This window comes from Chelmon rostratus, chromosome 8 (genome assembly GCF_017976325.1).
Source record: "Chelmon rostratus isolate fCheRos1 chromosome 8, fCheRos1.pri, whole genome shotgun sequence".
NCBI lineage: Eukaryota > Metazoa > Chordata > Actinopteri > Chaetodontiformes > Chaetodontidae > Chelmon > Chelmon rostratus.
In genome coordinates this window covers 25,026,814-25,044,401 of record NC_055665.1, presented here as the reverse complement: position 1 = coordinate 25,044,401, position 17,588 = coordinate 25,026,814, and the positions used below count along the sequence as shown (strand labels likewise).

Genomic DNA, 17,588 nt, shown 5'->3' with positions numbered 1-17,588 from the left:
AGGCATGCTTCATTAACCCTGGTGTAATTGCCGTTTCCTTTTTATTTTGGTACGTGGCGGGGGAAAGAATTAAACTGTCGGTTGGTTGGTGATGCAATCTGACCATGGGTGCAGCAGAGAACGGCATTGATTACTGCGAGGTTGCTGCGTTTCTGTAGGGGTGAGAGTGGCAGGAAGACACAGGGAATTTATTGTAGAGGAAAAATGCTGCTATAAAAATATGAATGTATGAAGGGGTAAATCAGAGTTAGATGTCAGTGTGATTGTTTATAGCTGCTTAGAGTTTAAATAATTAGATGTGTAGTCATCATAGAAGTCTTTTCCATACATACTGTGTCCAACACAGTTTTCACAGTCAGTTTTTCTTACTCTGGCACAGCCTCTCTGATCTTGGGGTCAGTGATCTCTTTGTAGATGGCTGCAGACTGCACCTCCTCCAGAGGGCACATGATGCCGTACTCCTCGCACCCGTGGGCCTGAACCAGGGGGTCCATCCGGTGAGGGTCAAACATGATGTTGTTGGGCGTCACCAGCAACACCCCGCTGACCGCACCCTGCATCAACATGGGAAGAAAAGAAGTTCATCTATCACCAAAAGATAATCAAAAGCACCTCTGCCTAGTCAGCAGCTGGAGGCCAAGTCTATCTGACGCCATAAATGTCCTAAATCAAGTACAAGTTATTGACGACCAGCGCTGACCAACCACTTAAGTGCTTTCATTTGGTACCTGGGAGTGAATCAGCAGCAGTTCAATACCATGGATCTGTGTGTGTGCGTCTAAGAGCAACACGCACACGCACACCCACACACACTTTTAATACAGGCAGTGATGGACCAGCTGGGCGGAGTCTGAGTGTATTTCAGGGTAGGATGTTCTGGGAGCTGGCTGCCATCCTGCCTGCTCTGAATCAAATGTGACCTGACCAGTCTGTGTGTGTGTGTGTGTGTGTGTGTGTGTGTGTGTGTGTGAGTAAACAGCACACTTTATTTTCAGAATGAATCAATAACTCTTATCAAATTTAATCAGATGTAGGTTTTACAAATGAAGTTTTTTAAATAGTGAATTCAGATGATGATGCTGATCCATTACTTTGAGAAGCTGCACACTCCCTGGTTGCAGGCCATCCGAACATTAACCAAAATCAGTAGAATTAAACAGCAGTCAACCGGAGAGATGCTTCTCTTCATATATTTACATTTCAAGCTCCTTCCTGGTCTATTAAATAAATAAAAACAACAACAAACTATTTTATAAGATATCAGTTGTGAAACATTTCACTTTGGCAAAATGGACTTTCCATCAAACTGCCTTGTTTATGCCTGCTACTGATTTCATACATTACTGAGAATACCATAGGAGGGCACAGACAGAAGAAGGGACACAGCGAGAGAATATATGTTTTCACAGTTAATAAAAGTAGTCATCACAGACAGCATTGTACAGCATTTGGTTTCTGGTCTGCTAAAGTGGAGAACACAAGAGTTTTGCTGATTTGTTCTCATACTGTATTGTGACATAAATCGAAAGAAGCACTTGATCTTTGGTTGCATTGACGAGTTAAAGAAACAAGAACGCAACAAAAAGAGACACTGCTTCACTGTGGAGTTTCACTAGAAGTGCATTATATTCTTTAAATGTGTCTAATTCCACATTCACAGCCAGTCCTGTTGGAAAGTGAAGTGTGCTGAGCAGCTGCAGCTGCAGCTCTGTTGTATGTTTATATGTTCAGTTTGATTCTTCAATTCCAACACAACCACTTCTTCTCTCTTTCTATTGGGCACAGTTAGAGATAGTATTTTTGTTTGTAGGCACATGACCAGGAGGTTACAGAGCGCCTTAAACCAGTGTCTATACTCACTGATGGCTGCATCTTTCATGCTGTGTCTCACCTTGCCATCAGTGATGTACTTGCAGTTGATCTTAAGGAACTTCTCTGTGAGGGCCTCTTCCTCCTCGGAGGTGGATGACACCACTCTGGACTGGCGCAGGGCAGAGAACACTGGAGGGTGAACGCCTTCTGGTCTAGGGGGGCCATCAGAGTCCTGGAAGTAGAATGGATGGGGTTGTGGACAGTGGTGTAAATAGGCGAGGGAAGGAAATAGACACCATTTATTAGTAAATATTTTTAAATTACTTCATAATCGTCTGTTCATGAGGCTGAACTAGTTTGTCCTTCATTACAATAGACTCTAAAGGGTACATCTTATATTCAGGACTATGTGATTGGATCTAAAACTGACAAGTCACAACTGTAAAAGCTGTGCTCCACTTTATTCTGCTGCCTGCACAAATATCTATAAATGCATCACGTCTAAATCTCCAAACAGCATTCAAACAGCACTGCCACAGAGGCATAGCTTGGTTCACTCGGTAATACATGATGCAACTAATTTGTGTCTCATTTCATCAAACTAATGCGTTTGAGTCTCTAAACGTATTATCTATATATAAACAGATATTTTCTGCACAGTGGGACAATCAGGTTAAAAGAAACCCAAAGACGAGCCAAATGAACCCGCCTCCTGTGTGCCTGAGCTTCACACAGGCAAACATTAATATGAGACTGAAGCTTTAATGATTGTGCCTGTAGCACGACTTGCAGAGTTACTGTTATTTTGGGAGCACATATAACAAATGTGATGAGACTCATATTTAAAACCCTGGTTTTCTGCAGTAATAAACTGTTTACTATATATAGGAAGATTGTTTCATCAGTGTAACAAGTGAATTCCACATAAACAACTGTAAATATGTCATTTTCTAATGTCAAATATTTTCAATTAATACTAATTAATAATTTCAATCAATTAAACAAGATGCAGTCGTTCTGTGTTTCTTTGTGGTCATTTTGCATTTCTTTGGAGTTGTTTCTCATGTCTTTGTGGTTGTCTTCCATCTCTTTGGAGCAACTTTGCATCTCCTCCTAGTCGTTTTGCATGGGGGCTATGAGTTTGTGTGAGTGTGAGTATTCTTCATGCATATGGAGTGGAAACATGTTTGTGCTGCTGAATGTAAACTGAACACATCAGCTGGGAAAAGACAGGGACAAATAAAACATGACATCATATACCTATACCTACATATACAAGCATCATATATATTCTGTGGCCTCTTGGGAAAAATGTTATCTTTAATAATGATATATCTATAACTGTGATGAGAAAACAGCAGAACTGTTATACAATGTTATTAAGAATCATTCCCTGATATGCTGATATGAGAAAGACCTCATAATTACTCGTTTGTCTAAAATCTGCCAGATGCTGCACAGCCGAGACAGAATGGAAATTATGTCTCAACTACATTGTACTGTTTTATGTTGAAATGTACACCACAAAGCAACTGTTACTGCTTCTTCATCTACTCCATGGTAACCCAGCAATCTGCTACAGATGGTGTGTCTGCTGGGCTGGAAACACGAGGTGTGGCGTGTTTCTACCAGTGGCCTGCTGCCATGCGATGTCTGAGCCATTGGGGGGAGAAAGACTGAAGTCTGTCTGAAAAACTGTCCACAGGGACAACTGTCTGACTGGGAGACATTTTGTAGGACGGAGCTGACTGTCTGATTGACTGAACAACGCTCTGCAGCATGGACTGTCTGTGCAATAGAATGACTGCTCAAGGGGTCAGATCGGATGGGAAGATGGGAAGAAGCGAGGGATTGGAGGAACATTGATGAGAAAGGTAAAAACAGGGGGTAGAAACTGCAGCAGGAGCAACTAAAAAAAGGAAAGCTACTGTGGAGAAATAAAACGAAGAGGAGATAAAGAGAGCTAAAGGCGATGAAGGACTGATTGGACAAAGAACAAAAGGGAGAAGGAGGACAGAGAGGAGTGCGTGGGAGTTCTCATTGAGGGGGATTTTGACCGAGAGGGTGTCAAAAGCCGGTGGAGAAGTGAAGTGAAGAGCAGTGAAGAGCTTAGAGAAGAGAGCCCGAGCCCAAACCAACTGTCTGCTGTCCTCCTGACACCCACCCCCACACCTCCCCCTCTCCGTCTCCCGGCGCAGTCGACAAACAGCCTGCAGCTACTGACCCACACCGACACAAGCAGCACAGACACTGGCAGCCAGGGAAGGCTGAGGGGGCCGGGCCAATCTGTTACAGCCAAAACAAGCCTCTCTCAACGAGGAGAGGAGACAGGGACGGAAAAAATGTTAAATAAAGATTAGGAGGAGAGGGATCGCAGCTGGAAATAAAGTTTCAAGAACACCCTTAAAAAAAAAAAAAAAAATCCCTGCCCTACTAGAGGCCCTACTGTTGATGAATTTCAGAGGCGCAGCCGCTGAGGAGATGAGGAGTGTGTAGGAACATGTCTGTTTAAACCTGCTTGTCATCCACTTGAACTGAACACACCTCACCTACACAACTGCACTTAAACGCTTCACTTCCCGGCGAGTCACTTCCCAATGACTCATTCAAGCTGGCCTCGCTGCTCCAAGGTTAAATACGAAAAGAGGAGCAGCTCTTTCCACCCAAAAAACGCTCTGACTAGAAGACAACCGGGACCAGAAACACACACGCTGCCCGCTGCAGCACGCACCTGGGTTGAAATGAGCAGCTACAGACGTCAAAACATGTCCTCCCCCATAGAAATACAAAACAAACACCGTCTCCCAGTCCCTCTCATTAAATCTGGCACATCTGAGAAATGGGTGTTATGTGTTGGTAACAAAACAACACCCGTCACACGTCCCACACAGAGAGAGGACGGGGAAGACACACTAGCTGTCCGTCAGCAGAGAGCTGTAGCTCGTGAGGCAACGCCAGGTGACAGGTAAAGATTTCTTCTGGTACAGCGGCAAATGTTCACTTACACACAGCAAGAGCCGCCGCAATTGTATTTGTACACTATGCTGCTGTGTGGGACGATAACTGGCTGGAAACAGACTAAATAGAATGAAAAGAGTTAACAACAGTGAGATTAACTTGGTCTGTTTAATTGGCTGCCAATGGTGGCATATTGTCAAACGCTGACAATCTGTCCTTTTATTCATCTTTCAATATGAAATTCTCGCAGGAGAAAAACAAACCCTGGCTCACTGTCTCCATAGTTTAGTTTCACCAGGTAACTGCTCATGCATGGAGATGAATTCTTTATTCCCACCCTGGGAATGATGCACAGTCATGCTACATCAGTGAATCATCACCTGATCTAAACCACCAATCACATCTCACACGGATCAGATGCCAATTCCTCTCTCTTCCCCGAGGTTCCTCCCTGAGTACCTGTGCTGCTCCTTCTCTCTCCTTCCTGCTACACGCTGCTATTGGCTCCCCGTGCATCAACAATACTTTCTTCATTACAGCAGATTGACTGCATATCGGCTAGGATTTGTCAGCCTACCCTTTGCTTCATTGCACTCCAGGTTGAGTTTCCAGCATGCTGCTTGTACTGTGAAAAAAAAATGTTCTTCACTGAATTTCATTTGCCTTTAAAAGTTTTAAACATGGCAGCCATGACATTTGCTATAGACCTACATGCCAAAGAATACGAATATGACAACACATCTTTTCAACTTCTTAAAGCGTGGGCACTGAGCTCTCTAAGAGGCGCCAATCAGACACATTTGGTGCTGTAGTGCACATACAGCTGACAGATTAATATAGTTTTAGGCCAGGGAAGTTAAGGTAGCATCATCTTGCCTCAAGCCACCTCCCATATTTCGAGCGAATATTGCTTCTCCAGGCTGCTGCTTTCTTTGCACTTCTATAATCCTCTAATATATGACCAGTGTTTGTCCTGCACTGCCCTCAAAGCAATCCAATATTTTCTCAGCTGTTGCTGGAGTGTGGTAGTATGAGGGAAGGCGTCAAACTTGCCCGTCTCTTTATTATGCTGCATATTAACATTCAACTTCAAACAAACTTTTCATTTAAACTGCTAAACGGCACAGGTAAGGCCAGGTGAGGTAAGGCAATCGACAGCAGTTCTTAGAAAGACATAAGCTGAAATGCAAACAAATTGAAATGAAGACTACCATACTTTATTTGACCTCATTTGAAGTGAGCCGCGACTTGTCAGTGTCCTGAAGTGACCAGGTTCCAGGATTTCTTCAGTGCATCTGACATCAAAGCGAAAGAAAGACCACAGTGCAGCATAGTGCACTGGCTGCTGCACTGAAATCCAAAGATGAAAGAGCTGCTGTGCTGGCCTCAGACTGTGAGTAACCGCTGTGGCGGGAGAGGACATGGAGGAGGAAGGGGGAAGGAGGGATGGAAAAGTATTGAAATGGATGTGCAGGGAGAGAAAAGCTGGGGTGAGAACAGGAGAGGATGGGAGCTGGGCAAAATAAGGCCTGATGGGTGCTGCCAGGAGCTCATCTCTGAGGGTTTTGGGGGAGGTGGATAGAGTAAGGCATCACAGTAATCTAGTATACAGGAAGCTGTGAGGGGGGCTGACACTGATGGTGGGGACAGGTGATGGGTGTAACAGTGTTGGATGACAGCTGTGGTGGTGCTACAGAAATCAATATCCTTTTAGTTTCTAACCAATATTTCTCTCAGTTAACAGTAGAAGAGAAAAAATCTAGATAGAGGCTCTGGCTCCAGTGAAATATGGCTTTAATCCAGGCCACAGTGTGGTCGTGAAGGACAGAGGAATGTAGCGTAAATATGAGAGGTGATATATAGCAATAAAAGGCATTCTATAGTAGGTCACATCAATTAAAAAGGTTCCTTATATATTTGTAATTTCTTTAACAAATCTGGCTAAATTCCTTTGACATATTATGTAGACTAGTTATATTTGTCTCTATGTAATAACAAGGATTTCAATGAGGAAGTGTGCAGGTGCCACCCGGCTTTGACCTTGACAGTGACACATGGTGCAATCAAAAATCAATCCACAGCTCCACCTTGTGGGCATGGCCGCGTTCTGCAAGAGGGAGCACACAATGGTTGAGATTCATCAAACGTCAGCAGCCACAAGTCCTCAAGCACAGTCTGTACTATTGTTCAAATGAGCCAAAATTACAGCCCGATGTTGAGCAGACACCCTGGTGAGCTGATATGCTGAATCTGCCATGCTAAAAAACAAGAAGACCAGTTTAAGTTTAGTCATTTTTATAAGCTATCCACAAAACTCTCACTAAAACATAGAAGGCTTAGTAGGGACTGGATGTTAGAGGCTGAAACCTGTTCATCTGAGTGAGATCATCACAAACACACCCATGTGGCACCAGATATATAGGTAAGCTAAACTGGTCCTACTTCCTCTCCTACTAATTTTAGATCATGCCACAGTGGAAGAGGAAGGAAGGAAGGAAGGAGGGGGGCAAAAGAGGTGCCAAAAGAGGAAGAGACAGAGAAGGTCACAGTAGTAGCTGTGCCACCACGGTGAGTAAGCGTGTGTGTGTCAGTATGAGCAGGAGGAGGGTCTGGATAGGACAAAGAGGACGCGCCTGCCCACACAGATGACCAGAGAGCAACTACGCCAGCGAGTTGGTGGCTGCCAAGTAATCCAACGACAGCAAGACCGCCAGCCGGAAAGTCAGCCAGCCTGCGCACACACGCGCGCGCACACACACGCATGCATGCATGCACACGCTCACACACAGTCATCCAGACAGCCAGCCAACGATCTATGCCTGCAGGATGTGTTACTTTTTGGTGCCAATACCAGCAGGCCAGCAGGCTGACTGAGAGCACGAAGACACTTCAGGCAGGCTTATCTGGCCTTTCGAGAAACAGTGAACAGCACGGCTGGATGGTGAAAAACCTTTACCTCACCAACTGAAGCTCAAGTGCATCGATGCATATGATGGATTCAAAACTCACAGTAAATACTCTATCGACTTGTGATTTGATAATTGGAAATTGAAGGGTTGAGACTTACAGCATATGTCTAAAATGATGTCAAATAGCACTTGCACAATTTTGTCACTTCAGAACCTGACAAAGTAGATGGTTGAAGTATATCTTTAACCCCCAAAAACTCACTATCCATGCACGCATTGAAGGAGAGCCTTAGACGACAGTTTATGCTACATCCACAAATGCTCCATAAATGTAAGGCACTGCTTGATGCAAACAAAGTTGTTACACAGGTTAAACTATTCTAAAAGTAAACACCACCCCTTCTTGGGGGCGTTTGCACAGTGTGAGAAATATAATCCTGTCAAAGGCGCTTTAAAGCGAGACCATGTAACTTGTGAAGTAAAAACTAACACTTAATTCTTCTAACAAATGATGAAAAGTTGAATTCATGAGAAACATAATGCACCCATGGAGGAGTTTTGCTGCCACAGTCTTACTGCTTTACTGGCTGTATTTGACAGAAAACTGTCAAAAGCTTCATTAAACACACGTATCACAAAAACACAGAATTTCAGTTTGATGTAAATGAGCAGCCAGTAACATTAATATGCCAGTAATATTCTGCGGTGCAAAACCTCTCTTATGTTTAATGACTTTGATTTTCCATCAGGCTATTTGAACATGTAATAGGCTTTTTTAAACATCTGGTGCACGATCTGACTCTTTTTATATCCAAAAGTAAAAGAGAAGTATCTGAAAGTAGTTTCTCGTCAGCGCACTCGTCTTCATCTGGGTAATACTAGCTATTTTACTGCTCGCATTGCTATTACTATACACCTCCCAGAACCACTTATTTGGATAACATCCTCATTGAAATGTGTGTGCCGAGCACCAAAATAGGCTGGTAATTAAAAAGATGCTGGAAAAGTGAGTTATTAAGTTCCTTCCTGTGCTTCACAAACCAGACGGCACCTGGATGCTGCTTTCTTCTGTAAGACTAGCAAATGACACACACAGGAGGAGGGAGAGGGAGGGAGAGAGAGAGAGAGTGTGTGTGTGTGTGTGTGTGTGTGTGCAGGCAGACACACACACACACAAACATGCAGAGTTGACAGATACAGACGCACATTTTCACACTCAGACAGATAAACACACACACACACACAAAACGCCTCCACAAACACATACAGAGTTGGCACATCGGGTGAGGTAATGTTCCCTCCCTTCTGCCTTCCAAGCACACTTCCTCTGCTTGGAATAATTGCTGCCTGGCTGCTTGTCTGGGAGAGCGAGCTGCTCCGTTCATTAGTTGCTCTAAATATCAGACACGGCATCATTTTTAAAGGCTTAATTTCTCTGCAGTCACAGCGCCTCTCTCTGATCCTCGCCCATGGAGAGCCGCAGAATATGCTCCTGTTCTCGCAGGCATGACCTAAATAGATAAGTACTAAATGAACGGGGCCCTTTCTTTTGGCAACCGTGGAGAAATTAACGGGCAGAGATGAGAGCAGAAGAAAGGGGAGCGCTTGTGGTGGGAGGGCGTCTGAACCCGAGCGGAGCAGCGGTGGCAGTGATTGCGACGGCGACAGCCGTATCCACGTTCTCGGAAAAGCAGCAAAACAAGACATCCGTTTCCACGGAGACCAGCAAACAATCATATTTCTTAAGGGACCACAGGGCTTCCTGCGGTGCTTAGTGATTGGCTCGTTCAGATGCTGCAGACATGGTACCTGAGGGAGATGGCTCATACTGCTGGTCTTAAAGCTGTGAGGACAGGATGTGTACGGATCACTGGACTAGACCTGAAGTCACTTCAGACACAAACAACATGCCGCTAACCTGCGACACGAGTGAAGCTGAGAGGGACAAGTGGGGAAAAATGTGACGTTGAGGATGGCCATATATTAGAGCAGGAATGAACCCAGGTGACACTGCAAATAAAGGGGTGTTGCACAGATTTTTGCTTATGGAAGCATCCTCACTTATCACCATACAATGTTTACATGCAACACACTGAAAATGTGATCCCTTAGAAACACAACTGGCCATATTAACAGCAATGTTCAAACGCCATATATTTCCATCTTCATGTAGCGAAACTACAATAATGAGTCAAACTAAAATTGCTGTCAGCCAGCAGCTTGGAAACCAATTAAGAGCAAAGCGTTTAGCAGAGACAGTTATTCTAATAGCCCATTTCACACATGCACTTTGTTCTGTAAATGCGGCAGCAATTTAACATGTCAGCGTCATGTTTGAAAGGACCACTAGCTGCTTTTCCATTACAGTTGCTCTGGCAATCTGCCTCTCCCACCACTGGTCAATGTGAATGTAAAGCTGCTATATTAATGGATACGGCACTCACAAGGTCATGGACGTTTTGGACATATAAATACATGAAAATACAAACAGTAATGCATGTTTTGTGCTGCCTTCTTAAGACAGCTATATAAAACATTTCATGTTTAAGAATACAAGTCAATTAAATTCAGTTAAATAACCTTACTAAAGAAATACTGCTGCCAAATTCAGCATGTAGCAAGGATGTGAGCACATTATACAGTTTGGTTTATTGTGTGACAAGAGTATTTTTGTGTTGACCAGTGTCGTAAATGCCTGATTACATTTACTGTTATTCAAAACTACACAAAGAGCAAGCCTTCTTACAGTTACTAATGTTACAGCTGCTTACTTAAGTACTTTTCTAAGCTATTTGAACAGTGTTGTCATAGATGGTCAGATTTATATGCCGTATCTTAGCTGTTTGTTAAGACAGTAATGTCAGAGTATGACATCAGAGAGCTTGGGGAACAACAGAACCACATTTGTGCCTAGAAAAGTTAGTTAACATGATAAGAGAAGTCTTTGTTTTGAGCTGCGTTGACGACTCAATCTGGAAAATGACAAACCGGACTCCTGCATCAAGGAATACAAAGGAAATAAATCTTGGAATTTATTGTGTCATCGACATTTTTGTAGCTGTCAATGGTTTAATGTTCTCCTTCTCATAATGCCAACGAAGTGTTAGTTGTTACTTCCTGTTTTTACTATTTCAAGAGCACATTGGAGAGAACTGACATGTTCTCTGGTGCTAGAAATGCTCTAGAAGCAATCATTTTAGAGCAGCACAAGAAGGTAACATCAGAAAAGAACAAGCAAACACATGCGTCCTTGCTTTTGACCATATGGGTAAAACAGTACACACACATCACTTCCTGTCCGGTCCTTGCAAAATACAAGGCAGGTTTTATTGTCTGACCTATCCATGGAAACTCGAGGCACCTCCTGCTGTCTGTTCAGCTCTTGACAGCATGACACATCATCCCGGATGTTCACCTTTGGGCTGACAATGAACAGAGCTTTAAAATGTGACAGAAATGGCTGAAGGAGAAGTCAGTGTTTATGTGTGTGGTGCGTGTGAACGCGGTGACAGGGAGGCACAGACAGTGTGTGGAAGTACTGTACGTGAGCCACTGTGTACGATCATTTGGTGCCCCGGGCGCTGATATCATGACGCAGGGCTAATTAGCCTTTGGTGGCTGAGTCAAAATGGATTCAGTGACAGGTAACTTCCAGAGATTTTAATGTTTGAATGCATTTGCTATTTTTTTGGTGTCTTTCCCAGCTGATCACGGTGCACTATCTCTGACTAAATGAAAGAAAACAGTGGTCCCTCATCACACAATGAAATTGTGTAGTTCACCCTCATCTTTTCTGTTACTTGGATGATAAACTTGGCTATACTGTACTATTATTTGAACAGTAACTTGCTGAAGACCAATAACAATTATTGCATGTATGAGTAAGTATAATTGTTATATGGATGAATATTTGATAAAGATTCTTGATTCTATCTATGGCACTAAATAGAAAGGTTAATCCACTGTTCTAGGACTTTTCCTGAGCATGTGAGATGTGGTCAACATACCGTCACCTTCTCTAAATCAGCTTCTGAGGACGTGGGAGACAGGGGGCTGATGGGACTGAGGGAAGGGGAGCTTCCGACACTGGAGACGTACTCAGGATCAGGAACGTACAGAACCTGCAAACACAATCCACGTCTGTATTTACACAGGCGCTTCCTTTGTGCAAACACGCACCGCTCACGGTAACATGCACACACAGGGAGCAATAAAACAGAGTCACTCTCACACACACACGTGGCATGGCAAATAACATGATATAATGTGAATAGCCTGGTGCTATTGACAAGGGCAAACAAGAGACATGGAAAGTGACTGTCATAATACTAAATCAACATGTCAGAATTAGCAGTGATGGGAACAAGGTGTTTGATGGCTTTCATGTAGTTGAAACACATACAGCGAATACAGGCAGTGCATTACTTTTCCATGCTTACATGAAGTTTCATCTGTTTTGTAATGTAATGAGAGGGAAGGGGAATGGCTGGCTGCTAAAGAATTGTATGACCTTTAGGGAATCAGACCCTAACCCTAGACGAGAAGATTGATACCATGGAACTATAAAGCTTTTAAATTCATGACAAATTTTAGATACGGGGATGGCAAAAGTATCCCTGACCTAATCTCTACAATGACAATAACTGTAGGGACATTCATGATTGCCATGTTTGGAGCATACAATATCTACAGCGTTGTCAGAAAAAAAGGTTAGGAGGTATTAAAGCCTTTAAATTTTGTACTGAATTTCTCCATTCGATAGTAAATTTTTTGGCTTGTGCAAGAAGTTAGGAGATGAAAAATCAATCAATCTATCAATTAACTACTGATTCAGGGTTACAGAAATGAGCTGTTTTAGCTGTGGTATAACTTCTGCTTGAGCCACAGAGGGAGAGGAGGAATGCTCTCTGCACTCCGCTGTTTGGACGCAGCTCAAATCAGCATTGTTTGCTCAGAGCTGCCAACGGGATGCGCCTTGTCTCCATTTGGCCGGATAACAATTTGATGCCTGGAAACAGAGTCAGAATATCGTTTTTGGATGTTTGTCACCTTCCCCCCATTAAAAAACTAATCAAGAATTCGGTTTCTAATCCCGAAAAGACAAACATGAAATACAGGGAAGCTGGCAGCTGAAGATGGGTAGCTTGTGTGATGCTGTCAGAGCTAAAGCATCTACGGGAGAATTTAAGGATCACACATATTATTATACCTATTTAGAAACAAAACAGGTATTTTGCTATGAATTGCGTCTTAATGGGACAAGTGACACTGTAATTAGCAGGGAATTAAGTGAGGATACAGATTGTAGGGATGTGAACAGTGAGTCAGCAAATTGCGCTGAGGAGGCAGGACGGTAAAGAAATACAGGATGTAATGTTACCAAAAAAAAATTATTTTTTAAAAGAAAACGTTTAGTGATTGTGAGATCACGGTGAACCACGGAGAATGCATTATGAACTGTCAAAAAGAGCTATTATGAGATCGAGCGGCTGGTGAGATGCTGCAGATATGAGGTAGCTGTGGGACAGTGATGAAGTGATGCAGCTGAATATATCAGCGAAGGCGTGCACGGCGGTTCACACCTGGCCAGGCACCACTGCTCTGGAGAACAGCTTGTTCAGCTGAACCAGTTCGTTGGGTGTGGTGTCAAACTTGAGTGCAATGCTGTTCAACGTGTCCCGCGATTCCACCTGGACCACAAAACAAGAGAGAGGACACAAAATCACACTCCTGCTTCTGTTCAGGGAATTTCCACAAAGCTGTACAGGGGAGACGTAAAGATGTGACACAGATGACGAGACACGCAGAGAGAAAAACTGTGCAAAGCTGTGCATATATTACTTTAAAAGGTTTTAATGTTGCTTGATTTTTGCATGTCAGATTTTAGGATGTTCAGAGAATTAACGCAGTCAGTTGTTGACCAGGAATAGACTCCCATGAAAGGCAATGTTGCTGGTAGAAATAGGAACTGACATCAATGTCAGCAGCAGTCTTGTGTTATCAAGTGAACCACTCGTAGGGCTTCATGGACCGTTTTTCACTCTTTCATATGCACAAACACTAGGGCTCCACCTATGAAAGAAATGATTCTTTTCCTTACTGATTAATCTCTCTCTTATTTAATAAATCATCTATTCTAAAAAGCACTGTCTTCAAATGGACTGTTCTCCAAACCCCCTGAACAGTGATTGAACAATCATAGATTAGCCACTGTAATCAGGTACGGCAGCTTCGTCGAGCTTCAGATTTCTCCACATTCTGAAGCCCTGTGCATGGCGGTATAGAGAGCAAGAGAGGACGTGTAGTGTAGAGAGTGTGTTTGCTGGCTCTCGTGTCAGCTGCACCACGTGGAAGCTGGGAGTGGATGTATGATATCAGGGTGAGGGCTCAGGTTGGCGGTCCCGTCCTGCTCATTACTATCGTTCATTTTCATCCTTTCTTCCTTTAAATGTACGAGCGAAGCAAACTGTTTGAAAAGAGAAATCATTGATCGAACTGCCGTCTTGCTTGTCCAAGTATGTAAGCTTCTTAATGGATCATCAGCTGCTGAAGAAGCTGACTCTTTGCTTGGGATGTGTTAGCTTTAGCCTCAATCTTTTAGACCCCGTTCACATGATTCCTCCATCTGGAAATGGTAGCTGATTCATTTTTGTTGTGATTAATTGGCTATTCATTTTAAGCACCAACTTGGTCATTTAATTTAGTTTGATAAAGCATATTAAGTGCACAAACAAGCAGAAGAGGTAGCGCTTCACGTCAGTTGAGGTTTAACGTGTCATGCAGGCTGCAGTCGGTGCTCAGCTGCTGCACCCTGCAGTTTGACACAGGTGCACTTGCTTGTCTCCACCAGTTAAAATCCATACAACAGAGATGTGCTCTACGGGTCTGAACTAGTTAAGCATCTAACATGCCCAGTGGGAGTTTCTCCCTTCCAAATAAGGATGACAACCATGTCAGAAAGCGCCCGCGTGTGTGAGGAAGGTGCTATGAGTAAAAAAAAAAAAAGCATGCTCGCGGGAGAGAACCCCTGAAAACCAGACAGGCAAGGCTGACTCGGAGCTGTGTATAATTAGGACAGGATAATGGCACTGTGTGTTTTAGTGCAACAGTCATAAGGCTGTCTCAGTGGTTATCAGAATGTGAGTGTGGTGTGTGTGTGTGTGTGTGTGTGTGTGCAAACAGTCCCACAAATACAACACGGACCGACAGCTTCTCCAAGTTTTTGACATGACAGATTGTTTCCAGGAGGATATTCTTGCTCAGACAGACAGACAGAGGCCCACACAGCACAGTCACAGACAGGTAGCTGAGTAAAGGGAACCAGGACAGACAAGCTGGAACATTAGTAACACAGAATCATTGTGTGTGAGGCAGTCACACATGACACGATCAGGATCGTGATCATGTCAACACATAACAACACGGAGGGGAAGAAGCAGAAAACACAGAAACTCAGAAGCCGTTAGCAACCGGTCAGTGTTTCACAGTAAATATCAACGGTGATGTGCACTAACTCAAGCTCCAAAAACAGACCATTTTGTCTCCAGTGAAGTGAAATATTGGAAGCTTTCACATCTTTCACTGTATTAGACAGTTTTCAGGCAGCATCATGAGACAAAATCCTTAGTAAACTCGGAGAAGAGATATATAAAGTGCACTTGATTTAGCAACAACAACAGAGCCATATGGGATCATCCCCAGAATCTGTGGCTTCAAAAGGCAAGTCAATCAAGCACTCAGCAGCACAAGTATTCAAAGTGTGTTATTTAGCCTGTTAGCCTGAGCATGAGACAGAGCAGAGACAGGGGACAGGAGCCATGCAAAAGAGGCCAGGTTAAGACTGAGATAGGACTGACAATGCTTGGCCACATTCTTCTATTTAACAATCTTCCCTATGTGCAGTTCCTAAGCAACAGAGGGTTTAAATTTGTAGGAGAAAAAAAAGTGTTGAATTTAAATAAAAACCTGTAGAATATTTCCTCTCCGTCGAGGAAAAACACTGCTGATCGAGTATGAGACGTGTTGGCCGTGAATCGTACTTGGATCCAGCACAAATCGTTTTCACATCAACCTCGGCATAATGTTTGTCCATGCCTCTGATACCAAATACAGGTGTCGCTTGATATGAGTAACGATCATGGTTATTTATCAAACACCCATCCATAATGAGGCTATGGCCGAGGCAACACCACTTCAGGCAACCAGAGGAATAACAACAACAGCGAGGAAAATGCTCTTTGAGTACCTGATAAAAAGCAGGTGATGATGGCAGAAATCTAGCTGAAACAGCTGGTAAAAGACTTATCATGAACCATGAAAGGACAGTTACAGCCACACTGCTGCGCCACATGTTTTGGCTTGTGAGGTTGACAGCTCTTTAACTTCAGGAGCTGTAATGTCTTGTGATGCTCTTGGCACTGTCTTCCACTGTTGGGCAACTAACAAAGTTGGGGAAGGATTATTTTCAAAGTCTAATATTCCTTAAAACAAGGAACTGTCTGCAAAGTGAATTTTGACATCCAGAAATCTCAGCAGCTGACAAAATAATTGTTGTGTCATTGCTAGTGATTAACAGCCCTGCGGTGACGGGTTATTTCATCCACATTTCCTCCTGTCCCTTTAATCTGGAGCGGACTATGACGAGTGAACGTGCTTGGGTTGGATAAATCTGGACTGAGAGTGCTAAACCGAGGCCCAGATTGCAGGTTACGCTGGGTTTAGATGCCCTACCCTCTGGGGCAAGAACCTAATCAGATCCGAGGTCAGTCACGCTGCTGGGATACAGTCTCCCTGACTCAGCAATGAGAGCAACTTTGTTTGGACAACAATGAACAAGGCAGAGCAGGGATGCATTGTGCAGTATGGATTTGGTGGGTAGGCCGTGCAGGGCTGACTGAGAGAGTAGTCTCACTGGCAGAGGCTTCGCAGTGAGCAGTACTACACTGCAGATGATGATGGAATGAGTGGAGACTATTCTAGACTAATAACTGCTTGCAAATGGATGTGACCGGATTGAGCGGAAGCCAAACCTTCAGGCTTCCTTCACCCCCAAACACCGCCACTGACAATCATACAATGCAAAAAATAATAAAATAAAATAATGCACATTATTCATGAGTGTTGGTGTCACGATTGACAAGTGAAAATGACAAAATGATTCCCACCTTTGAATCCAGATCACTATCTTTGACCCGTTCACAGACAGATCTCCTTCAACAGTCAAAGTGGAGCTGCACAGTAACGGCACTTTGTTGAGATAATTAGATTGTCCAGCCAGATTAAATGGTAATTTGATCATTTTAAAGAAACAAATCAAGTTAAAAGACATTCTTCTTATTTCAAAATGCTATCTGATATCTTTAGATTTCCACTGCTTGTTCATCAGGCCACATTTAATTCAATAATTGGATCAAAATTGAGATTAAATTAAATGGAGGTTGCACGGCAACTGAGACAGTGAGGACATGGACAAAACTCGTGGTGTTTCACTTTCACAAAAAGGCATGTGGGTTTTTTTGTTCGGTACATGTGAGGTGCATCTGGTTGTCGATTATAGCTGGCTGGATGATATTATGTGTGCAGTGGTTTCATGCAAAGTAAAAAAAACATAATTTTGACAGTTCTGTTCATATAACTGCACTTCCTGCATTTACATGCATGCACACATTCTCTTCTCCTTCTATCCTGAAACTCAAATATAACTCAGAAACTGTGATGCCGATATGTTAATACCCTTCCCAGGTATCAGCTCGCTGTCTGCCTTGTGCACACGTACGTCCTTAACAGAGCTACACAGTAGATAGTTGGGAATAAAAAAACATAAAACAAACTGGATATAAACAATGCAATGATGGTGTACAAGCTGAATTACAACTCATAGCTTGTTAATGGCAATGCACAGAATTAACT

General features: G+C 43.3%; 1 protein-coding gene across 4 annotated transcripts in view; it reads right to left on the bottom strand.

The window, feature by feature from the left end:
• Window positions 1–17,588, bottom strand: part of oxr1a (oxidation resistance 1a) — a 153,724-nt gene that overhangs the window by 19,863 nt on the left and 116,273 nt on the right. For 3 of the 4 annotated variants that reach the window (XM_041941833.1, XM_041941837.1, XM_041941835.1), the window contains 4 exons: window positions 13,262–13,369; window positions 11,687–11,800; window positions 1,892–2,044; window positions 370–554 (listed from right to left, as the gene is read on the bottom strand). In XM_041941833.1, coding sequence (XP_041797767.1) covers window positions 370–554; window positions 1,892–2,044; window positions 11,687–11,800; window positions 13,262–13,369 — 560 coding nt within the window. The remainder of the gene's footprint in view (window positions 1–369; window positions 555–1,891; window positions 2,045–11,686; window positions 11,801–13,261; window positions 13,370–17,588) is intronic. The other variant, XM_041941834.1, reaches the window with a different exon arrangement.